This window comes from Myxocyprinus asiaticus, chromosome 31 (genome assembly GCF_019703515.2).
Source record: "Myxocyprinus asiaticus isolate MX2 ecotype Aquarium Trade chromosome 31, UBuf_Myxa_2, whole genome shotgun sequence".
NCBI lineage: Eukaryota > Metazoa > Chordata > Actinopteri > Cypriniformes > Catostomidae > Myxocyprinus > Myxocyprinus asiaticus.
Genome location: NC_059374.1, coordinates 23,199,516 through 23,225,894, shown reverse-complemented (window position 1 = coordinate 23,225,894; position 26,379 = coordinate 23,199,516). Strand labels below are relative to the sequence as shown.

Here is a 26,379-nt window from a genome sequence, read left to right as displayed (position 1 = left end):
CTGTCCTTGTCCCCTCGCATCTACACGAAAGTCGCAGAGGCAGCTCTTGCCCCGTTAAGGGAAGTGAGCATCCGCATACTCAACTACCTCGACGACTGGCTGATTCTAGCTCACACTCGAGAGTTGCTCTCACGTAATCCTGAGACCCCGGCCAGGCTATGTGCCCAAGGTTCCCACAACACCCTTCAGGGATCAGGTGGTGAACCTGCAAGCGCTGCCCCAGGAGGAGGCAGACCCAGCCCTGTCGTTGCTGTGTCCGGTGCATACTTTGTGCATCTACTTGGATCGCACGAAGAGCTTTAAATGCTCTGAGGAGCTCTTTGTCTGCTTTGGCGGACAGCGGAAAGGGAATGCTGTCTTCAAACAGAGGCTTGCCCACTGGATCATGGATGCCATCGCTATGGCATACCAGGCCCAGGCCGTGCCCCCCCTTCGGGAATACAAGCACACTCCAGAAGGAGTCTGGTATCCTCGTGGGCACTGGCCCATGGCACCTCTCTAGCAGACATCTGCAGGGCAGGGCGACACCCAATACCTTCGCGTGATTTTACAATCTCCGGGTTGAGCCGGTTTTGTCCCGTGTTCTGTCAGGTACGAACAGGTAAGTTCGGGAATACGGACTGCTGGCCGGGTGTATCGCTTGTGTATAGCACCTTTCCCCTCCAAAGAGGCAAAGATGTCATTTGTGCGCTTCTTTTCCCATGCGAGTTCACAAACCCGTGAACCCTGGATGTCCTTCCTCCCTAGCCCTGTGGCTCGCCAATTCAGCGGAGGAATTCACAGCCGGAACCAGTACGTGTGCTAATATGCCCTTACTGTGGTAGGTGCTCCACAGGTGCCGGTTACTCCGGTAACCCCCTGTGATGTATTTTCTGCAGTACGGTCTCCCTGTCGGCAGACCTGCATCTCCCTTTGACCGAGCCCTCTCTGTCCTGGTCGGCATGTTTGTAGAACTCCTCCCCTATCAGGCAGGACCTACCACCACGCCTCTTCCATGTGCGGCTCTGAGCCCACATGATGTGCTTGCCACATGTTACCTCCCCTCCGGGCAGGATGTGGTCTCTGCGGGGTCTTTTCCCCCTGAAAGAATAGGATAGGAAAAGAACACGTTCCCCGGTGCATATACTGAGCATTAAAATGGCGCAGACGAATAACTGAATACTCTGTGGAGAGAAAACATAGAGAGAAAAGGCTGGCGCGGCCTGCTTCCATACTAGATACGTCCCCCCCCCCCCCCCCCAACCCCCAGGGATGTGGGGAACTATACAACGTTTTTTGGGGTGTTGGGGGAGGCTACGTGCAGACCAGTGCACCTGCTACTACGCATGCAGCAGCTTGCTTGCACCTGCACCGGCAGTCCACGTAACACGGTTAAGCTAGTTGTGGCGTTTCGTATTGGTACCCCTAGTGTCACTACATCAACATAACGTTGAGTGAGTGACAGTAGGGGAATGTCTCGTTTACTGTCGTAACCTCCGTTCCATGATGGAGGGAACGAGACGTTGTGTCCCCCCTGCCACAATGCTGTACTACCCGCTGAAATGGATGGGACCCTGTCTTGGCTCCTCAGCACAAAACCTGAATGAGTGGTTGCGAGCCAGCTCCTTTTATACCCATATGTCCAGGGGAGTGGCATGCAAATTCCACTCGCCAATTCTCATTGGCCTTTTCTCAAAGATCTGAGGTGTTTGGGGCTCCCAAGGGTGACCCCTAGTGTCACTACATCGACACAACGTCTCGTTCCCTCCAAAAGGGAACGGAGGTTACGATAGTAACCGAGACGAATATAGTCAGCAGGAATATATGTATAATTAACTTCATCCCCTAATGCAAATCCCAACTGTAAACCTAACCATCAGTGGAGTAAAAATGTGATATTAGAGCGAAAATGCAACATCTGGATCACACTCACCAGGGCCATAACCACCACAGATATGTAGGGGTACATGCCCCCCCCCAATATTCATAATAGTGCTCTACTGATAAGGGTTTCTTTCCATAGTTGGTTATTAAATTCTGAATATGTGGTTACGTCCTTGGCACTCATGATTGTTTATGTGAACGCAATTACTTCCTGATTCCCATGGGACCAAAAAAACATGTTTCTGAGGTTGGTTGCGCAACTCACTATCAATAGCGCAAGAGGGAAAGGTGATCACAGTGGAAATGAGACAAAAATTTTGATGGGCGATGTCATTTTCAGTAATTCGGCAGTATTTTCGGAAGCTGCTTATTGATTTCCTATGTGATCATGTTCGGAAAAGAAAAATCACTAATGTGATTTTGTCTAGACAGCAATTAGATTAAATGGAGAGAAAATAGAGATGTTTGCTTAAATCTCCTGCTTCTCAGATTATACTTTGAAAAGACCCTAGTACTCTCATATGTTTTTCCTCTAGAGTTTTAGAAGAGATCTCAATAATGTCACAAACTGTGCTCAGGTTGGTCAGGATACTAAAGTCTGCAATCAAAAGTCTGTGATTTCATTATTAATATGATTATAACATGAAACATTTTCATCAAATACTTCCAAAACCAAATTGTATTCTATAGTAATGTTGTAGCGCTGTACTCCTACTCTATGTCAACTATTGTCTCATTTGTGTCAATTCTTAGTTCTCCTAAGGACTAAGATTATGTCTCTTGAACTAAGAAAGAGCAACCTCCAAGCACTAAAGTTTTCTCTGTTAAAATATCTTAACATTGAAAAAATGACACCCTTCAGCTGTAAGAAATAATTAACTGGATTTCTTAAATGAAACATCTCATTTGTCTATGATTTTAGGGCCTCTACGTGGCCTCAACCATCTACATCTGATGGAAGTCTTCACGGAGTATGCCTATAATGAGAGGTTCTTTGAAAATGGATCCCAGGACTTCAATGCTACGGAACAGGGGGGGAAGCACCAGTACAATTACTATGCCATGCTTCTCACGCTGCTAATTTTCGTCATTGTTTTTGGCAATGTGCTGGTGTGTATGGCTGTCTCCAGGGAGAAAGCCCTGCAAACCACCACCAACTACCTGATTGTCAGCCTGGCCGTTGCTGACCTACTCGTGGCGACACTCGTTATGCCATGGGTGGTGTACCTCGAGGTAGGTTCCAGTGTGGTGATCGGATTCTTCTCTGTTGATCATAAAGTTATAAAAGGCATGCTATAATAATTTTACATTGAGATGAAAGCTATTCCAAAAAGTAGACCCTGTGTGGTTTGTAATAATACAAGGACATTTTATCAGATTGATTTCTGATTATAAGACTGTAATTTCTTTTGCCATCTGCTTCATAACTCATAAGAGTCAATCTGTGTCAGAATTAAATAAGAAGAGCTGCAGGCACCACAGTGTATTAAACCTAATTTCAGCCAATCAATATGTAGTAGCCGCTAGCACATCTCATCCTTGCCACAGGTTTTGCAGTTATTTTGAACCAATGGTTGTATAAGAGAAGCCTTCCTTGTGTATGTCATTGAGCCATACTTATTACTAAAGCTATCGAATTACAAGCAAAATCCATAGGTTGAAATGTACCTTCAGATCACAACCATGACTCAAGTTCTTCTGACACTAATGCAATCAGGTTGATAATGCTATTTAAACTGGGCTCCAAGTCTGAACTATAAATCAAAAGTAACACTTCATATGCAGCACATCCAATTTACAGCTTTTTTCATTGTTATAACACATAGTATGTTAAAAGGATCCTTCAACATGTTGTTTTCTTCTAAAGGTCAAAATTGAGGAACTGCATTCTCAGTCATTTAAGTCATAACTTATTTAGATAGCATTACTCAAAACTGCTGAGAGATGTTTGAAATTAAATGTAATCATTTTATTGCACTGAGAAGGAGTCTATTTATTAGCTAAATTAGAAAAAAATTGCTGTTTGTGTGCTGCAGTATATAAATCCTCAAAACATTTTTTAGGACTGATAAGATATTTTAGTATATTAGCTGTCATTCCAGAAGATGCTTGACTTTATGTGAACAACTTTAAAAAAATCTTCAGAACACACTGAGGTATGAGTCAAGAAAATAACCCAATTGCGCTCCAAGAAATCATTATCGATCAAACTGATCACGTTAGATTAGCTGTTTATTATGCACAGCTATGTAAAAAAGTTTGCTTGTTGGATGGACCTCTCTCTCTCTCTCTCTCTCTCTCTCTCTCTCTCTCTCTCTTTCTCTCCCAGTGTTTTTATCACCAGCTATGTCTGAGAATGAGAGTAGTGAGGCTCATTTCATCTGAGTTAGGCGATATGGTAATGAACTGATTCCGGCAACTCACAGCTGCTTTCATTAGAGGTGTCAAATAATTCTTTAATCAATGACAGCGATGTAAACTCCAGAGGCAGGGACCTATAAGCCCATCAAGAGTATGTGAGTCCCTCAGCTTGCCTGCGGACACACATTAATCAGAAGCAGCTCACAGAGTTCTGCCAGCCAACTCGGGAGCTGCAAACTGTGCATGAGGCTGACCTGTGTTATATATTGCTTCTCTGCCAGTGTTATCGCATAAACCAGAGAGAACGTCAATACTTTTTTGGTTAAATCATCATTACCTAGTGTAGTGGCTGAAACGTTTGCAAATTGACTCCCAGACTTTTAAACGAGACAAGCAGGTGGTTCCCATAGGAAAGGATATTCATAATCTCAGTTGTTTCTACAAAATACTGTAGCAGTAAGACCAAATTATCTGAGCTATGCTATGCACATTCATTTTATAGCTTCATACTGTTACTATATGTCAGCAATTGTCTTGTTTGTGTCTATTTTTATTTCTCTGATAGATTTTTACAGAAAAAAATCTGAGACAAAATTGATACCTAAAGGGATAGTTCACCCAAAAATGTAGATTCTGTCATCATTTACTCACCCTCATATTGTTCCAAACCTGTAAAAGAGAAAAGTCTCAGTCACCATTCACTTTGATTGCATCATGTTTTCTTTTTATTTATCTTTTTATTTTTTGTCTTTTTGTATTTCACATAAGAAAGTAATACAGGATTGGAACAACATGAGGTTGAGTAAATAATGACAGAATGTCCATTTAGGTGAAGTATCCCATTAAATAAAACATATTTAGGAACTCCATTATGACTCCTGAGCTATGAAACTATTACCACTGAATTATAAAATGATTCTTTGTGTTGTTACCATGGATATTTATAATAATAATAATAAAAAAGAGTGTATTATGGAATGCTTGCTAGAGTGTTTCTGGCAAGTCACTAACTATAGCGCTAGTAAAGGCGAACACTTGTGTGCAGTGTAGGTTTGCATTCAGATCTATTGTTCTATAATTAGAAGAGCTATTTGTTATCCATGTCTGTTCTCCCAGGTGGTGGGAGAGTGGCGGTTCAGCACAATCCATTGTGACATCTTTGTCACCCTGGATGTGATGATGTGTACAGCGAGCATACTTAATCTGTGTGCCATCAGTATTGACAGGTAGGTGTTTCTACACTGCTATTACAAGTTCGGACTAATGATGACTGAGACAAAATTTGGTTCCTCTGCACAAAAGGCCGAACAACTCAGCTTTTACACCTAAAAATAAACCAGTTCTGGTGCTGAGGTTGTTGTTATGTGGACTATAATATGAACTAAACAATATTATATAAAGTTGATGAAAATACTTACTATATAAATACTATATACTATAGATACTGTACATGTGTCCTTTATTGGGATTCAACTGGTAAATAAAGACCCCAAAATGGGTCGTTGGTCTGTTCTGATAATAAATGCAACTAAACATACAAGCATGCATAGATAGGATAGCAAATATCAACTTTAAATCAAGGACAAACAGTTACCATATATCTTGTTGTTTAAGACTAACTCTGGCGTCAGATCAAATTTTCAGTATTTTGGCACAAATGTATTTGATTTATTTACTTTACTTAATAGAAGCTAGGCATCTGCCAAAATAGACAGGTTGTGTGACATCCTGAAAAACCATGAAAAAACTACTGTATAAAGAAAATACGACCCAAAATGTAAAAAGAAAATATGACCCAAAATGCAATAAATATAGGTTAACTTTTGAAACTTTTTGTTTCAAAAGCAAGTTTTCTTTTTTTTCTTTACCTCTGGGAAACACCAACATGTAGTGTCATACAGGTACATCACAGGTCACATGCAGAGCTATGAAGTCATTATAAGCAAGTTGCATGCAAATGGGGAAATGTTACAGGTCAGGGCTGTAAGATAAAAGTAAATCCACCTTGTCTGTTATCTTCCACAGGTATACAGCAGTAGCCATGCCTATGTTATACAACACACGGTACAGCTCCAAGAGGAGGGTCACAGTCATGATTTCTGTGGTGTGGATTTTATCTTTTGCTATTTCATGTCCACTGCTGTTTGGACTGAATAATACTGGTAAGTATAGGAAAAATATTCACTTTTGTCTAGATTGTCAATATGTCAGTTAAAAATTCTGTCATTTACTCAACCTCATTCCAAACCCTTATGACTACCTTTCTTCTGTGAAACCAAGGGGCGTAGCCACAGGTGGGCCGGACACTGGACCCAGGCCCACCCACAATATTAGAGATCATTCTCTGACTTCAAATATATACTGAATGTACATACTGCAAATACTGTATATATATATATTTGTTTTTTAAATTCTGATTTTTGAAAGTCTGTTCTCAAACAAATCGCAACAAATTTGTGAAACTGAGAAAATAAAATAAGTAAACATAAATAAATGGCAATTTGATGTAATTGGCTGCATTGCTGTCAGACATCATCAGCACAGAAGTCTGCCGGTGTGGAGAACAATTGAGTCCCCCCGGATAATTCAGTCTCCATTGCGATTCTATTGGCTGAAATACATTTTAATGGGTACTCTATTCAGTGCCTTATATAAATCCTACAAAATTGCTTCATTATGTATATAACTATGTAAATACAACAATTAATTTTCTTTAATTTAGATGTTATGCATCATACAATCAGGACACCCACAATTTTGGAAGTCTGTTCCATTTCTTTAAATGGGCGAAGGAGGTTTCTGCTGACAGTCCCTCAACCCCTTGATTTTGACCGAGGGAGTGAGCCTACACATATGTACATTTCAGGTGGCTCCATATCCCAAAATGCAACTTGATTGTGACATGACAGCAGATCATGCATAACCTACCCTCACCCCACACAACTTTAGTGTATGATGGAAGGGACAGCTGTAAGTGAATTTAGGTAAATTAAACCAATTAGAGGAGTTATATTGAGATTGAACCACACAATACTTGTAGCTACCTTAAGCTGACTGTTTGCTACACAGTCAAAGCCTTTGTGTGTCCATTGTAATGCTACCATTTTCATTTCTGTAAATTTTGCAGAACTTTTGTAGATTATATTGCAGTAGAACTATTGCACTGCAATAAACAGGTAAAGCATTTATCATTTGTTATTTCAGTCATACAACCATCAGACTTTTGAGACAGTAGGTGGAGTCTACAATAATACTTTCTAACACTTAATTCTAATAAAAAGTTATTTTTTTTTCTTAACAGATAAGATTTATATATTAGCCTCTGAAATTACAAAATTACATCAGCCTTATTGCACGAGTGGATCAAGGGATTCCAAGTAGGTATTACTGCAGCCCGGAGATCTCCAAACAGGTGTGGAAACTCCAGTAGAGTGCGGGAAAACTCCAGAAGGGGCGGGGTTACACCAGAATGAGGTTGGGCCCACTCCAAAAGTGGGCGGCACTTCCAACCATGGTAAGGGTCATGGCAAAGATTGGTTTAGGGGCTCTATATGTCTTAGCTGGCTCTATATGTCTTTTTCAGTTGCCTTCAGCTTGCTCACAGGGGTTCTAAATACAATTATTTATTATTTAATTATTTATTACATTTTTATACACAAACATGATTTTCTGAAAGCTGCTTTGAAACGATGTGTTGTGAAAAGCGCTATACAAATAAAAATGACTTGACTATATCCTTCTCAGGGATTAAGCCATTCCATTTAAACTCATTGCACTGGTTCCATTAGTAGTGGGCACTCATGAAACATAAGCAGTAATGTACATCCAAGTCCATGAGACGGAGTGAAGTTAGCAAGGGAAGGGCATACAAATTTTAACTGGAATGCAACCCAGGCAAACTTAATTGTTCATGACACTGGTAAATGACAGTGTGAGCATGGCAAATTGGCAAAGCAAACGATAGTTGAGTTATTTTAATTATTTATTTATTTTTTAAAAGACAACTGGACAACATAATTAGTCAAACTGGTACTGGACATTGTCATATTGTGCACAAAATGGATGATCTCCCCTCAAATGCACAGAGAAAATGATGAGGAACAAAGGCAACTTTACAGAAATCAAAAAGTCTGTTTGTATTGCGCTTTTGAAGATACACATCACACCAAAGCAGCTTTAAAGAAAGTAATGCATTAACCTTGGAACCTCATGCCTTGGAAATATTCAGACTCACTGTGAGATTTGACCCCTGCATTAAAAACAGACTAAAGACAATACTTCAAAATGCCACTCAAGTCCCAAAATTCAGAACGAACAACTTAAATGCGCTGCATCTCTTTTGTGGAAAATTAAAGCTAAAGTGCATGAATGTCTATTCACTCTCACTGTAAGTCCCGGCGCCTTCAACTCATACAACCCATACAGCCCCTCAACAAAAAAAAAGATGCATCAAAATGTAGGCCAAAGGGTTTTAGGCTTTTATGCCTGCAAAGGCATTTGTTTTTATACAATGTTTAGGTGACTGAAGATAGCCTCTGTAATTATTGTACTCACATTATTTCGTTGGAACTCTTGTTGGTTTGGCATCAGTGCATCTTTTATAAAGTTGTATATAGGCTACTGCATATTTTTCTTGCAAGCTGCCACTTCTCCTTGCCTATTCATACTTTTGTGTTTGTATTTCTTTTTTTCGATCCATTCAGTATCATGCCTAATTGCTATATGGGTAGGCATTTGTTCAGTTTATGTCCAAATAAAGTTGTACTGTATGTCCTTTCTTATGGAAAGCTACATAGCAGTTCGCTATTGATAAAAGAAACAGAGATGTGAACAGAGAACACATGCCTTGTGGTTTTTATATAATATGATTTTTTGTTTGTTTTTGTTTTTTGTTTTTGTGTTTTTTTGCATGTTTTAAGTTTTGTAGTTTAGTGTTTTTCTGGCTACGTGACTTCATAGAACACAAAAATTCTGGAAATCTGTAGTTCTTAAATCTAATTCATACTTGCACATATTCAAACTTGGCACCAGGGACCGGATTCACAAAACGTTCTTAAGAAGAAATTTCTTCTTAACTACCATTTTCTTCATAATTTGTAACTTAAGAAAAAAGTTACGAATATTTTGTATTTCCGAATAAACTTCCTAAGAAAGTTCTTATCTTGTTCCTAAGATTGTTCTGAAAAAAAAAAAAGGGGCTGAAGGGGCTATTTACGTAGAAATTGTATTTTAGACCAAAAATACAATTTTGTGTTTAATTATATTGTTATTTTCAGCTTGTAAACCATGTAAATGTTATCACCAAATTTAAACAATAAATGTTGTTTTGAAGCTTCTTAATGTGGTGACCAATCATGCTAATTCAGACGGATGCACTACATATAGCACTCTCTCTCCGCGATCTTTAGAGTTCATAGAAACATAATAATTATAACATTAGAAAGCTGAGACTTTCATTTTCATGTTTCTTTTCTTTTCCTCCATGTCAAATTAAAAGTTATCAAATGGTTAGCTGCAAGTAAATTCTCCTTTGACGGTTAATGTTGTTAAACTAACACATCTCACGTACTTTACATTCAAAAAAATTATCACGAGTTGCTTGCTACTTAAAAAAAAAATTAAAAGTTAAAAGATACATTTATTGTTACAATTTACCAGTGTTGAAGTATTGAATTTTTGTCTTTTTATTCTTAAGAAAAAAATTACGATGTTCTTAAGAAAATATTTGAGAACTTCTTTAGAATTTTTCAAGAATTGCACTTAGGAACGTTCTTACGAACTTCTTATAATTTATCCTAAGTACTTTCTTAATTTTTTTCTTAAGAACATTTTCATGAATCTGGCCCCTGGTTTGATGCCATTGGTTCTCACTTGTCTTGTATCCAGCTGTGATGCACCATGTTGGAATATGTTGAAGTGCGAATGAGATTTGAGGGAAATTACAGAGGGCAAGATTTTCAATAAATAATGACCTAAATGTTCCTAACACAAAGCTATCTTATGGCTTCATAAGACTTGGAATATAGTGGATGAGTCATATGGACTTTTATTGTACTTCTTTGGTACTTTTTTGTTCTTTATGGTGTTTGACAGCACCTTGTCTTTATGCCTTCATTCTATAAAAAGACCTGCGTGAAGATTCTTTTAAACATCTATTTAAATCCATGTAAATCCATTTACCATTTAAACAACATTGTATCATACAGTATGGGTTTGGAACAACAAAAGGGTGAGTAAATAATGACAGAATTTTCAAAGACAATGCAACTTACAATAAAGCACAATAAAATGTGACTTTTTCTCATGTCATATGAATTATCATTCTAATTAATAACCACAAGCTAAATGCTGGATAATCTCTGTATAAGTAGATTTAATGTTCTTTAGCTTGAAGAAATGGCTTGTGCTTAAAAATAATAATATGGTACAATGTAACAGCTAGTGTCATTATCTTTTATGCACACTGGTGGTAGGAGCAGCTAAAATTAAGTGAGGTCACCAATTCATTTGAAAGTTATATTAGAGGAAGTAATTTCAGCAGCATTCTACTGCATCATTGCTCTTGGTGGGAGGAGGGGTCAGGGACATGTGGGGATATACAAGACAAATCCTACTGCAAGATACTTGAAATATTGTGAAGTTGAGGTCTAAACTCATTAGGGATTCTGCAGTGTTAGATTACAAATATTAGGTCTGCTGCCACATTGATACCTTTATGCTGTCTCTCTTTGGCTTTGTTGGATAGATTCCCTCAGCATAAATTCTAGCTATCACTTGGTAATTATTGCCATACACACTGTTTACATTAATCATGTTAACACACATACATTTATTGATTGTTTAAAAAACAGTTTTCTTTTGTTTCTTCATCTATATTTGAGAGCAAAGATGGATAAACATTGTGATAATGCTGGGTATCTTTGCCAACAGCTATTTTTCACTCTATCTTATATTGCAGTCACCCATGACGATGCCCTGTGTGTGATTGCAAACCCAGCCTTTGTAGTGTACTCATCCATTGTGTCCTTCTACGTACCCTTCATCATTACTCTGCTAGTATACGTGCAGATCTACGTTGTGCTGCGTAAGAGACGGAAACGCGTCAGCACCAAGCGCACCTTCCCAGTTACGGACGTGGATATGAGCTCCACTTTAAAGGTACTACTACAACCAGAGCTAGTTTGTGAAGAATATTGAAAGTTCCTGCTTTCTTCTTTTTTTTTAAGGGGGGTTAGCTTTTTGAAAGGAATTTCTAAAGGTAATTTTCAGGCCGCAATCTGTTGAAGTTCGTCTTGCGCAACCAAATAGTTTTTTTGCCGCCCCTAGCCAATTTAACTATCTTAAAGGGATAGTTCACCCAAAAATAACAATTCTCTCATCATTTACTCACCCTCATGCCATCCCAAATGTATATGACTTACTTTCTTCAGCAGAACACATTTGAAGAAAAATAGAAAAATATCTCAGTTCAGTAGGTCCTTATAATGCAAGTGGATGGTAACACGATTTTTGATGCTCCAAAAAGCACAGACAATTAGCATTAACATCATCTGTACAACTCCAGTGGTTAAATTAATGTCTTATAAAATGATACAATCACTTTTTGTGCAAGAAATATCAATATTTAAATACTTTTTAACTATGAATCATCACTTGCGTTAAGCAGCAGTATGCGTGTTCAAGAGAGGGCTGAGGTCATGTGGTCCTTTCAGCGATGGCATAGCAATGCTACATTCGTTGTAGCAGACGATCTCTACCTCTGCTGCCATTGCCTGGTGTTGCCTACATGTGCACCACCATGTCCCCTAAGCTCTCTGTCTCTCTGAGGCTTGTTGTTGTGCTGCTGTTGGTCCAGCCTCCTCCATTTTCTTGTGCTCCTGGTCAGAGTACTCAGGTTCAAATAAATATGTCTGTGCAAAAACTTGTATCTCCTCTTCTACTCTTAAATCAAAATCTTCTGACATCTTTGTTTAAATTTGCTTCAGTTTGTTTACAGCATTTGGTCTATACAGCGTTCCTCCTACTCAGTTGAAAACAACACTGCTCTTCTGGGTGTGTCGCGCATGCGTGACTTCTCGCATGAACATGCCAACGCCAGTACGTCACACAAGAGACCACGTGACCTCAGCCCTCTCGTGAACGTGCAAACTGCTGATTAACGGAAGCGATAATTTATAGTTAAAAAGTACTTAAATATTGATCTTTTTCACACTAAAAGCAATCGTATTGCTTTATAAGACATTTATTTAACCACTGGAGTCGTATAGATGAAGTTAATGCTGACTGCCTGTGCTTTTTGGAGCATCAAAAATCACGTTACTATCCACTTGCATTATAAGGACCTATTGAGATATATTTATATTTTTCTTTAAATGTGTTCTGCAGATGAAATTAAGTCATATACATCTGGGATGTATGAAGGTGAGTAAATGATGAGAGAATGTTCATTTTTGGGTGAACTATCCCTTTAAAGGCTTTTTAAAAAAAAACTCTAAAAAAAAAAAAAGATATTTTTATTTTTTTATGTATATGTGAAATGGAAATCTAGAGTATACAGTATTTGTCATGTTTTGTACTGATCCTAATGGAAAATATTTAAAATGGTCCACTATTGCTATGGTTACCACAAACATGAACGTCTACAGTATTTATCTGCAAGTGAAAATACCTGTATGCACATTGATTAACTTGTAATGTGGTTACTGAAACATTGTTTAAAAAACCCTGTTGAAATATGTATGCTAAAAGAAAATGTACTTTTAAGATCTCCCCCCTTACCCTGGCTATTTTCCTTTTTACTTTGCACATCAGTTCAGTTAAGTGAATTGGGATTGCTTAAAACTGCAGTGCTGATGAATTACAGTACTTTGATACTCATCAATTTACTAAACTGAACTGGTGAATTCCCATAGCAAAATAATTCCCATCTGCAGTATAACAGTTGGACAGTAGTCAACAGACTCAGGAAATGTACAGTATCTGGGCTCTGCATAGCTTGTACCCAAGGTTGGGAGGGTTACTTTTGAAATGTATTCCACTACAGATTACAGAATACATGCTGTAAAATGTAATTTGTAATGTATTCCGTTAGATTACTCAAGGTCAGTAACGGATTCCAAATACTTTGGATTACTTCTTCAGCACTGGTAGATTATTTCACTTGTTTTGACTATAAAAACTCTGCCAGTACAGTAAGACAAAATACACATGTTAAAAATACATTCTCTGAAAAACCTAAATATCTTATGCAGTGTTGTTTCTAAAACAAGATCAATCAAAATGTTTTAAGGAATTTTAGATATTTTTACAGGAAAACGATACAAAAATTATTATCAAGAATACGATTTTTGCCCTAATATCAAAGGTCTTACTAGAAAAAAGAAATTGTGATCCAACGTGAATTTTCTTGATAAAAAAATATGATCGTGTCTGGTAACATGTGCATGTAAAATGGCTAGAAATAGCATTTTATCTTAGCGTAAAGTCGATATTTTACACAACGTTTATTTCTATTTCTTCTACTCTAAACTTACTTCTCTGTCTGCTTGTATGAATGTAACACATCATAAGAAAGTGTTTCACTGCTGTTCAATGCACTTTGGATCGCATCATTTATATGTATATATTTTTCCATCTGAAAGGACTAAATATTAAATTAAACAAATGACAATAAAATGCAAAGTAATCTCTTCAGTAATAAAAATACTTTTTGAATGTAACTGTATTCTAATTACCAATGATTTAAATTGTAACTGTAGTGGAATACAGTTGCTTATATTTTGTATTTGAAATACATAATCCCGTTACATGTATTCCATTACTCCCAAACCCTGCTTGTACCACACCTGGTTTCTAGAATGGAAGCTGCCCTGTATCTGTGAACATAGTGTGTATAGAAAAAAATTTGTATTGATTCTCCCGACATACTGCAAATCAATGTGTGCACTGCAGGAAATGACCACTGCTTTATTATATCTCTTTATTATAATACATTGTTTGTCTGTGCATTGTTTTAAACCAAGCAGAGATACACAGGCTTCTCAATGGAGCATATGCCTACTCCAGAATAAATTAAATATACCATTATTTAAAACAAAACTGATAGCTTATCTTCCCACCCTAAGACTCGACAAGGGCATCAGTGCATTATGGAGAAGCACTTGTGGTTAGGGAGTTCTCATACTGTATCCTGACAGCATAAGTAAACGTCACATCTCCTATCAGTTGATTGTGTCACTGCAGTGTCTCCTCCAAAGCATTCTGATGCGGAAACTGGCTTTAGATCAACATCATGATTATTTAAGGAGAGCTTTCACTGTGAAGTGCAAAACTTGTTGTGGAGCGGGATGTGGTCTTGTGTCTGTCACTGGGGAGAGAGGAAGCAGTAAGGGCCATCACCTGGTGATTGTTGATATTAAGCACCTGTGTCTCGTTACAGTGACAATGGAGACAGGCTTTAAAAGGTGCGACAGACCACGAGAGAGATTATGAGCCACACACCCAGAAGCTCCATGCTGAAAAGCTTTGTTATTGTTTTGAGTTTATGTGGACTGTTATAATTGAAACTGTGTGTGAAAAGTAAATGACTGGCTGTAAAGCACATTTTGAGTTAAACGTGAGAAATAAAAAGCACACTTACTTGGACTGCAACACCGGCTCCCGTTTCCTTCCTATTGGAACTCTCTACACTTGTCCTTATACCTCTATACAGTACATAAAGTGCCTCAAAATACTAAACTTTGAGAAGGTTTAGTTCTGAAATTATTTCCTTCAGATTTGTCACATCTCTGCCTAATATGTGCCCAAATTCATGCCTTTTAAAGTGAGATTATTAAAGCAACTCAATGCATTGCCTGCTGTGTTTTGAAACATACTATCTGGTTTTTAGCAGGTCCAATTTTGTCATTAGCTTATACCAGCTGGTTATTAGCTGGTTTACCAGCAAATATGTTCTATAAACCATCCTGACCAACTTGACTGGTATGACCAGCTGATAGCTGGTTTGTTTTTGATCAGATCAGAATAGCCTACCTGCTTGGTCCAGCTAATAACTAGCATAGACCAGATAATAATCTGGATTAGTTAGAAATCAGCTACCATGTTCCAAAACACAGCTACCATCTTAAAATGGAGATTTTTCAGCAGGGCTAGAGTTCTCATTAAGCAGGTAATTTATCATTATAAAGGATTTGCAAACCTCTGCTAGCACATTACCTATGGGCTAAGCATTACCTTTAAGCGGACATTTACAAAAATATCAGTGTAATAGAATGGTATTACCAACCTTTCAGTTACATGAATGGATGTCAACTAAGGAACAATGAATTCCCTTCAGGTCCAAATGTGTTAAAGCGGCTTGGTGTTTCTACCTTGTGTGTTTCAGAAATGCACCCACCCTGATGATGTTAAACTGTGCACTGTGATTGTCAAGTCTGGTGGGAATTTTCCTGTGAACAACAGAAATGTGGTATGGCTAACTGAGCTCTGACTTTCAAAATATAGCTCTCAAAAGCATTTTTTAGCTGCTAACTTTCTGTCTTATTCATCCCCATTAGTTATGACAACAGCTGACATATGAGAAATGACAGTGTTTTAGCAAATATTAAAAGTTAAATTCTACATCCTCTATAAGCATTATCCCTTTAGTTATATTGACTGGAACCATACACAAGGGAAGTGATGTAATGATAATTTGACACTCTGATTTAAAAAGCATTATTATATTACAAGCATTAGGGTTCCCACAGTCATGGAAAACCTTTCTATAAATGGGTATAGACAACGTCCCTTTAAGGCAAGTTGGCTGGTTTTAGAGAATCTTTAGTTCTAGAGTAGGTTCTCTGTTCATTCTAAAGTAGGTTCTAAAGTAGGGTCTACAGTTTGTTGTATGTTCAATTCTAGATTATTTTCTAGATTTGGTTGTATATTATGTGCTAGATTACATTCTAGGTTATGTTCTAGATTTGATTCTAGATTACTTTCTAGGTTTGTTCTAGATTATGACCTAGAATTGGTTCTAGAGTAGGTTTTAGACTGCATTTTAGGTTATGTTTTAAATTACGTTATAGTTTAAATTATTTTTTGTTCTAGATTACATTCTAGATTATGTTCTAGGTTTGGATCTAGATTACATTCTGCATATTTTATATTTAGTTCAATTCTAGATTGAGTTCTAAATTTGGTTCTAGATTTAGTTAAAGAGTAGAGTAGGTTCTAGATTACATTCTAGGTTTGGTTCTAGAGTAGGTTCTATATTTGGTTCTTCAGTAAGTTCTTGGTTTGGTTCTGTCTAGAACCAAACATACTCTAGAACAGTGGTTCCCAACCCTGTTCCTGGAGGCCCCCAACACATTTTGGATATCTCCCTAATCAAACACACCTTATTCAACTCATCAGCTCATTAGTGGAGACTCCAAGACCTGAATTGGGTGTGTCAGAAAAGGGAGATATACAAAATGTGCAGTGTTGGGCCCTCCAGGAACAGGGTTGGGAACCACTGCTCTAGAGCAAAACTAAGGATGGTTCTTGGTTTGGTTCTATCTAGAAATAAACATAATCTAGAACCAAATAAAGGATTTTTCTAGGTTTAGTTCTACATTATGTTCTAGATTACATTTAGGAGTACAGTATGTTCTAGATTGTGTTTTAGATTTGTTTCTAGAGTAGGTTCTAGATTTGGCTTAAGAGTAGAGTATGTTCTAGATTGTGTTCTAGCTTTGGTTCAAGATTATGTTCTAGGTTTGACTCTAGGTTACATTCTAAATGTGGTTCTAGAGTAAAATACGTTCTAGATTACATTCTGCATGATGTTCTAGGATAGGTTCAAAAATAGAGTATGTTCTAGATTGCATTCTAGGTTTGGTTATAGAGAATGTTCTATATTTGGTTCTAGAGCATGTTCTGTATTTGGTTTTTAAGTAGGTTCTTGTTTTGGTTCTATCTAAAACTGAAAATACTTTAAAACAAAAGAATGGTTCTAGGTTTAGTTTTAGTGTATGTTAGATTCCAGCTTAGAACCAAACCAAGAATTTTGAATCATGAAAAAGTAATTATGAATGAATGAGGTGTGAAAATCATATTGCCATCACAAGGCTTGATATTGTGCATTTCAAAACTATATTTAGTACAAATTACTTTTCTTTCACCTCTTTTTGTTGGCAGATCGTCATAAAGGAGGTGGTAAACAATGGGGATGATATCCAAATGGATGAAATCACAAACTTAAACCCTCCAAGACAGAGGAAGCAGGGTCAATCTGGTGCAAATCAACAACACAGCAGGCTTGTTAACTCTAATCTAAGAGAGACTGAAATATCACCCCCATCACCTGAAGTTGGTGTCAAACATGAAAGAAATGGAAACACCAGCAATATTACTAAAGTGGCCAAAGCATTTGAGATCCAGGTCTCCCCAAATGCCAAGACACAGACATCGGTCAAGAGTCTGAACAAACGCAAAATCTCCCAGCAGAAGGAGAAGAAGGCCACACAAATGTTAGCTATTGTCCTCGGTAAGCTATTTTTCCAGTACTTTGACACTGTATATTGTCACAGTGCAGTGTTTGTTAAAATTTTATTGAAAATATTGTTTAGTAGAGCATGCCCATCCATCTTCCACTTCCATTTCTTAGATCCCAATATTAAACAATATTTAAAAAAACAAATAACCCTGGATAAAACTTTTAATCAGTTTTTTTTCCTACATGTAGGTTGTCAACTTTAAAGTATAATTTTTTTTCTTAAAGTTCTGTCACAATCTGAATTATTGTAGTCTAGCATTCAAACTGTTATTTTGCTTTGAGAAGTGATCCGAGTACACTTCACCTACTCTGTCTGCATTATTTGTAGGTGTATTTATCATCTGCTGGCTGCCGTTCTTTATCACACACATTGTCAACACTTACTGCCAAGTCCCTCCTGAACTCTACACTGCCTTTACTTGGTTGGGCTATGTGAACAGCGCAGTTAATCCCATCATATACACCACTTTCAACATAGAGTTTCGCAAAGCTTTCATTAAGATTCTACACTGTTGAGAGCGGACTCATTTCAAGGGAGCAAAGGGAAAGAAACGATACCTCATCTGCAGTGGGCACACTGTAAATCTTTATTTCAAGATTCAAACTTGCATCCCAGGTGGACTTTGGTCTGGGAGCTACATCAGTTACATTTCATTGAGATTAAAACTATGAAAAAGGAATGTATATAAATAGTCTGTATTATAAATGTATTTGTTGAAAGATCCAAAAAAGGAAAGATACAAGGTTTTTCTAAGCAGTATCCTCAGCACAAAATTGGAAATTTCTGCTCCACTACTCACACCAACGGAATTGGATTGTTTTCAGACAGGTTTCCCAACACTTCCCCCTGCTATTGATCAGCCAAACATATAGTCCTGCCCCAAACTCACACCATTGGTTTAGTTAATGTTGCTGTGTCTGGCTGTTAAGAATGTAGCCTACCAATTCCATACTTGTAGTTGTCTCTGCATATTAATATAGGATAGAAGAAAATATTTTAAGATCCAAACAATAACACCCTTCAGATTTACAGCAATGCTTTAATGCCTAATTCTTATCTGTAAGTCAGTATTATTTTTGTTTCTTAATTTGATAATTTGCACAAAACCTAAATGTAATTAGGTGGAAGAAACGTTAAAATCATGGTAGTCACAAACTGTGATTTGGTAGATTTAATAGGCCATGTATTGCATGGGAGTTGTATTTCTTCTGTTAAAAAGATTATTTATGCCAGTAATGGCTTTAACATTAACTCCCACTTTAGAAATGTGTTTGTTAGATGTTTAACTAACCACACTTAAGAAACTTAAAAATATTACATTAAACAAAATTTAAACTGTAATCAATTGTATTTTCTGTACCAAAATAAAAGCATTTGTGCCACATATACAAATACAAAGCAACAGTGCATTAACAAAGTACATTTACAGTTAAAAATGTAAAGATGGATAAACACAGAAAATAATCATCATTTCATGAAATCCTGAGACTTGTAATTAAAATAGCATTTACTATTGTTTTTCATCCTTACCAATGGGAGCATTAACTGTTTTGGTTCCTTTTCTTGGCCTTGATGAAGTAAAGATAATACTGACAGAGTGAAAGGGAAGGATAAGGACAAACTGCTTACAGTCCCTGAGGAGCGGCTTGTGAAGAAGATGGGCAAGAGTGCCATCAGCCAAGTGTGCAAACATGTCAGCAAATCTACTGTGATTTTTAAAGTTCCTTTTTACTATTTATTACTGCTTACTTAGCTGTAATACACTGCTTACATTGATGACTACATAGATTTTCATGCTTTATATTACAAACATTGAATGTGATGGGCCTGCCGTTGCAGTGTAATGCATGTTACAGTATGTTCTAATAAAATGTATGTCACACAATGATTTAAGCTTATGAATAAAGTAATTGTGCACTGGCAGTTGCCACATTGTGGCAGATGTTTGAATGGTACAAAGCTACAATATCTGCTACCCTTCAAAATATCGTTTCCTCACGAGAACTCTGGGGATCAGCTTTTCTGTGTTCTTTATGCAAGTAAAAGGACACTGGAGCCACAAAACAAAGTTATTTTCTGACCTGAGGGCTGACTCTAACTGATGTGGCACAGAGCATCTTGCATGCATGTTCTACGGACAACACAATGACATTAGCCCCATGGCACCCATCTGTGGTCAGACACAGCTGGTGAGCCAACCCACTGCTGTTTGATGTCTATCTGCATTCTACAACACACAGTTCTACAGTACAAAAAAATGATTACTACAATCAAGGGTGCCACTTTACTTTAAAAAGTGGTGGGGACATTTTTATTTTTATTTTTTGGCTGAGATGTCACGAAGTGGCGAAAGTCATTAATATTAATCAGGTTATGTGCGGATAATTTCAAATAACATTTTTCTGTTTTTAAAAATTGTCATTCTTGATTACCAATTCAAGAGCATTATTAATACACTAAAATGAGGATAATTGACAATATAATGTAGAAAACAGAGCAATCACAGATGAAACAGTCTTATTTACTGTTTATTGAACGCAACTAATTTTCTCACTGCAGCTCATTATGGGCTTTCGCTTTCTACGGCAAACCCGAGGGGATAAATACACAATCACACACATACACAGGGCACTTTATGAATCGCATCTTTATTCAGTCTGTTACAATTGTTTATGTTCACGCGGTACACCTGTTGTTATTTCACTGATCTCCATGTAACAGGGAAGTGGAGAGAAATTTGGAATGAGCTGGGATGTCTCCCCTCTACCATTCTGAATCTGAACCGGTGTGTGTGTGTGACAGCACCAGCTGAAGACAGCAAGACTTTAAGAACAACATTCCATAGGTGTGTGACACCCTTGGCCAAAATCAAGTTATTGTGAACCGGCTAGTGAGATGCCAATAAAAATAATTTTAGACCACTTTTTGTAACTGCCCTGGCCAGCGCGATGTCGCAGAAATAGAAACATTCCAAAAATAGAAGACCCTGTCGCTCTTCGTGTGTCGCGGCTGGTTAGGAAAAAAATCTGATTAACATGGAAAAGCTACCTTTTATCATGTGTCGAGGCATGGCGTCGCATCTGGTTAGGACACGGTGTTACACTTAAGGCAGATGCACTGGAGGACAGATTATATATTATCAAACATATAATGTGATTTTTAGATGTTTATAATGGTTGATTTTGATAATGAATATGGCAGCTATGCACGCTGCATCATTGTTTACATTGCAATGCAGCATGAGATTCTGAGTTCGTCAAGAATAGATGTTTCTTAAAACCTAACCCTTCCATTTGTTGCACCGGAAGTGGTGTGAATGTGTGATGGATGGAAAGGGAGAAGGCTCAAGTATACTAACTATTTTAGAGATTCTTTGTTAGACGTCAGAAAACATGGCCGCATCGCTGCATCAAAACAGTCAGCTCCAATGGTATCGGCTTTAAACTTTTAGTTTGTGATTGTTTGAATGTTTGTCATATAAAAAATAATGATATTGTGATTCTGAAAAGACTATTTGGGCAGCTGGTTCATTATGAAAACCACTTCAGTCCCTCTTTGCAGGTAAACATCAGCACGAACATAGATTGTACCAGTTTGGTTGTATGCCTCTGAGCCCTGAGAGAACAACGAGCATGAATCATTACATTAAAAATAACACATTTTAGCACCAGATCGCAACTTATTATAACACACAAACTAAATGGAAACTCCTCAAGAACTGGAGATGTTTCTTCAGCATTAGACACTTATCTGATGAAAACTATTTTAAAAAGTGGTGGGGACAAAATTGATAAAGGCAAAAAGCAATAGGGACATGTCCCATCCGTAAATTACACCTTTTCGAATTTGAACCGGATCAAACCTTTCGTGACCAAATCACCGCGAGGACTCCTGTTATCAGAGAACCGTGGTCATGTGAGTAACCTAAAGTTATCTTTCTAACATTTGTTTGGTATCTCACTATGGGATATAGCCAACTCTGAAGCAGATCATTAACTGACTTGTAGTGTCCAATGTACATCCACCTAATCAATTTGCATAGAATGGATATGGGGGAAACAAAATAACATACTTGTGCTTCACTGTGTTATTGCTGATTTGTGTGTGTGTATATTTTTACACATCGGCAGATTGACTACCCACACCAAGGACTGAATGAGCCAATGACGGCTCTGTAACATCCAGTCTGTAAAATCGGACAAAAGCGTGAGGCGACGCCCAATTTGCAGCCGCACAAATGTCCTGGACTGAAATGCCCTTAAACAGCACTCACGAAGTAGCCATGCCTCTGGTAGAATGAGCTCTCAAGCCCTCTGGAGGTCGCAACCCCAGACTATTATAACTTAATATAATAGCTTCCACTACTTAATGAGACAGGTGCTGTCTTGATATGGGTCTGCCTTTATGAGAATCAGCCCAAGAAACAAAAAGCTGATTACTCATCTTCAGTGCCTTAATTTTCTCCATGTACAAACTTATACTATGAACTGGACACAGACAATTAAGACGCTTGTCCTCCGATGAGGAAAATGGCAGCAGGTGAAAAGCCAGGAAGTCCATCGGCTTACAGCTGAGCGTGGAGTCGCTCACCGTAGGCACAAAGGCTTGATCCATTTTAAGAGACCCTCTCGACAAATCCACCGCAAAGCGCATGCAAGAGTGATGTACCGACAAAGCATGGAGTTCATTAACTCGCATCGCGTTCGTCAGAACCAGTAACAAAGCTGCCTTTAGCGAAAGGAGCTTCAATTCCATACTTTCAACAGGCTCAAAGGGAGGCTGAGAAAGCGTGTTCAGAATCATGGGCAGATCCCATGATGGAACTAGCGGTTTTGACACACTGTTCAAATGCTGAGCACCCCTTGTAAACCTGCAAACAAGCGGGAGTTGACCTATTGTACTCGAATCAATTCCCACATGTCAGGCCAATATGGCAGCAAGATAAACCTTGATGGTAGAAAATGCCCTGGCTTTATCCAAAAGTTCCTGAATAAAACACAACGTCTGCCACAAACATAAAAATGGAACAATGTGTTTGTGCGCACACCACTGTTCAAACACACTCCATTTACAATCGTACACGGAACACATTGAGGCAGCGCTCGCACGCTGAATTGTTTCAATCACCCTCGGGGGTAATCCCGTGACACTCAAATTTAGCCTCTCACGGGCCAAGACCAAATTGCTACTGAATCCGGGTTGGGGTGAAATATTTTACCCTATCTCTGCTTGCTGCCATGATGGAACACAGAGCCACAACGGAACACAGAGCAGTAGACTGTCTAGGTAAGCAGAAACTCTGAGACCCGTTAACCTCAGCGGCGCAAGCGCTACTTCCACACACTTGCTGAACACTCTCTTTGCTAATGACAGTCCGAAACTCACTGTCAAAAATGTTTAGGCTAATCCCTGATAAGCAAACCTTAGGAAATTTCTGTGTGACAGGTAAATGCCAATGTGAAAATATGCATCTTTCAGAATGACTGACGTAAACCAGTCTCTGGGACGAACAAATTGAGAGAGCATTCTGAGCGTGAGCATTTTGAATTTGTACTTTCTAAGGTGTTTGTTGAGGTTCCGCAAATCCAGAATGGGATGGAGACCTCCCCCTCTTCTGGGGATGACAAAATACCTGGAGTAAAAATCCTGACAGCAGCACCATCCTTATAGCTCTTTTGCTCAGCAAATTGTCTATCTCTTCCTCCAAAATCGGAGCTGACTCCCCCTCCGCTGTTGACATTAACACCTTGTTGAAGAGAGGTGGTTTTACAGCGAATTGCAGGTGATAACCCCAATCTATTGTAGATAAAACCCAGGGGTGGAATGCGCGTGCATGCAAACTTTCTGCCCATTGCCTGGATGCACAGAGAATTGTTTTATTTTTGTAACACTCATGTTTTCATGCAAACTGTCCTCCTCTCTCTTTTCTGACCCTGTGGGTGGAGAAGGTTAATGCAAACTGAGAGGCACTGGGGGAACTGGTGCCAACACTCTCCTTAAACTCTTTTTGTAAGAGCTGTGCAACACAAAACTTAGTTTTCGACTCCCCTGCTGGAGGGGGGAAAACAAACTCTCTTCTTGAGGAAGAAGTGCAACAGAGACTCCGCAAGTGCTGTTCACCCACTCCATGTCCCAAACCAGAGCACTGGTTAGGTTGCCTGCATTTTCTTGTTCCCCTGAGGGTTAGACGTGCAGTGTTTGGCAGTCGCCACCACAAAAGAAGCCTTCCTTCTTGGCTGGGGCTGTTTCGGCTGTGCCCCTCCCTGAACTGACTGCTGGGAGGGGGGTGGGGGGCTGGTCTGGGTCCTGAACCCAGATTGCCCACCTCTAAAATGGGTTGGGAACCCAGAATGTGACAGCTGCAGAGTTCGAGCAGTGACTTTTTGGGGAAGGCAAATTTCAAACGCCTCCCCATCTTTCTTCCTTGAATTGCACTGATGCAACATCATAGAAATGTAGCGCCAAAAAGAGCTTTCAGTTCCACTGGGGCGTCCAGGAAGTCCGTCTTCTCTCTCTTGACAAACTCAGCCAAAAAGCCTGTTCGCCCACGACGTCAAGACCCTTACTGGGGCCGCAGCTCTGGACGGCTCCTCTTGACGTTCGCAGGTTGAGATCCACAATGATGGAGATCTACTCCCACAGGAGGAGCCGCGCCATCAATTTGTGGCCTGAAAAGCTGTGAGGAGTGAGGTGGCATTAAAAGCCCTTAGGGCTAAGGCTGAAGATTGGCAGATCTTCTGATATATGGAGGCCAACAATCTCACCGTCCATCCCGACATTGAAGGGGGAGCAGACGAAAAGGCCACCAACGATCAAAGTGGAGGTGATTTGCCACTAATGGCTCGACTGGAGGGGGGCTGGACATCCCTAGATCATCCATCCCGTGCACATTCAGCCTAGAGAAACCTTTAACAGGCACTCTGTGAGAAAACAGCTTGTCCCTAAAACGTTGCATCTCCGCAACACACGCTGGGATGGCAGGAATCAATTGTTTTACCGGGGCAGCATGAGACTGCAGCCGTTTACTGTCATACAGGTCTCACTCTGCACCCTCGCCCACCTGCTGTGATGGCCAGTTGATGGAGAGTTTGGCTGCTGCCCATCTACACATTTCATCCAGATCCAGCTCTCCCTGGACAGGAGTCCATCGCGCTGCCCGTCCGAGAATGAGCGGGGAGAATTGCATCATCCTCATCCTCCTCGCCATCATCTTCCGGGGGGGTCTTTCTCCGCTGGCGGTGGAGATAAACAGGGATCTCCATTATTCGATGCCTCAACCCGCACCCTCCTTTCCAAAACTCACAGTATGAACCGGGAACAGTGTGGACAACACTCGGAATTAGCGAACGCAGCCTGCGCATGTCTTACCCCAAAACAGGCGATACAAAGAGGGTGGGAATCATTGGGTGAGATCATAGATCCACACAAGTATGGACAGGAGGAGTCCTTCCCCTTTGCTCCACTTGCTTGCAATAACAGAATCCTGAACTCAAGAACACAGAGCCAGTTAACCACAACTTGCCATTTGATTTTGTGTTAATCCCTGGATCTTTCCTTACAGGGTAGAAGCTATAACTGCTTTTAACTCTACCCGCCTTGACACACTGGTTTACCCCCGGAGAAACAATACCGACACAGCAGAAAAGTATATTCACTTCGACAGTGAATATATTTCCAAAAGAAAAAAAATGCTGCGCTTTGCAACGTACCTGAACGGCTCATCTAACAAACTGTTTAGCGACCACTTCTTGCAAGTCCTGCTGAGGACTGCTTCCAATAATCTTCACGGGGAAGAGAACGAGAATGAAGAAGAGACCTGTGGTGTTGTCTTATATAGGGAGGTGGGGCTCCTATATCACTGCTGTGATTGGTGTCATTGCTTCCAGTGTCAGATACGCCTGAGGAGAATTCCCATAGTGAGATACAGAATGAATGATACTATGAGAACCAACCATTATATTAACTTTTATTTATTAGTATAAGTAGTATTAAAGGAGATATTAAGAGTGGAGACATGAAACAGGATGGAAAACGTGGGACAAATGGCAGAATCAAACCCAGGTCATCTGCACGAAAAAAAGCACATTCACACTATCGTTACACCCCACGCTACTGCAGCAACATAAGTAGGTGCAGTTTGTCTTCAATTTGTGTGTTTCTACTAGACTATTGTAGTGCAAATAGTCGCGCTGTGTGGCAGGTGCTATTTACAACAGTGCAAATAGTCACGCTGCTAAAACACCCATATGCCGTTTCAAATGCCGACTTTCTTCTATGAAACACAAACGAATGTGTTAAAGAGTTAATTTTGAGAACTCTAATATATATATATATATATATATATATATATATATATATATATATATATATATATATATATATATATGGATGGGGAGAAATATATATATGGCAGTCAAGGGTGGGGTTACGATTTCCAAGGCCCCAAGCAACCATTCAGCTGGGGGACCCTTTTGGCTTACAACTGGGGAAAATGACATAAAAGTAATTTCTAATAGCCATTGTACCCTAGTATATTCAAAAAGTATAATTAAATAAAATCTACTTAAAGATAGTGAATGCATGCTTTCCAATGTTTTTCCTCTAAATGAACACAAGAATGGTATTTAATTTAGAA

At 39.0% G+C, this 26,379-nt stretch overlaps 1 protein-coding gene across 1 annotated transcript; it reads left to right on the top strand.

Annotated features, from left to right (window-relative positions):
- The first annotated feature begins 2,796 nt into the window (after positions 1-2,796).
- On the top strand, positions 2,797-19,610 carry LOC127422055 (D(2)-like dopamine receptor). The gene is made up of 7 exons (XM_051665403.1): positions 2,797-3,096; positions 5,341-5,450; positions 6,250-6,386; positions 11,183-11,382; positions 15,608-15,691; positions 17,386-17,734; positions 18,072-19,610. Exons 1-7 carry the CDS (start codon positions 2,818-2,820, stop codon positions 18,257-18,259), a joined length of 1,347 nt encoding a protein of 448 aa, XP_051521363.1. The 5' UTR covers positions 2,797-2,817; the 3' UTR covers positions 18,260-19,610.
- Positions 19,611-26,379: the final 6,769 nt, after the last annotated feature.

What these genes read in the sequence shown, in the direction of transcription:
- LOC127422055 (XM_051665403.1), top strand. Translation starts at nt 2,818, where the DNA reads ATGGAAGTCTTCACGGAGTATGCCTATAATGAGAGGTTCTTTGAAAAT. An exon ending in GTTTGGACTGAATAATACTG is followed by an intron (nt 6,387 to 11,182) that starts GTAAGTATAGGA and finishes CTTATATTGCAG; the next exon opens with TCACCCATGACGATGCCCTG. An exon ending in ATATGAGCTCCACTTTAAAG is followed by an intron (nt 11,383 to 15,607) that starts GTACTACTACAA and finishes TGTGTGTTTCAG; the next exon opens with AAATGCACCCACCCTGATGA.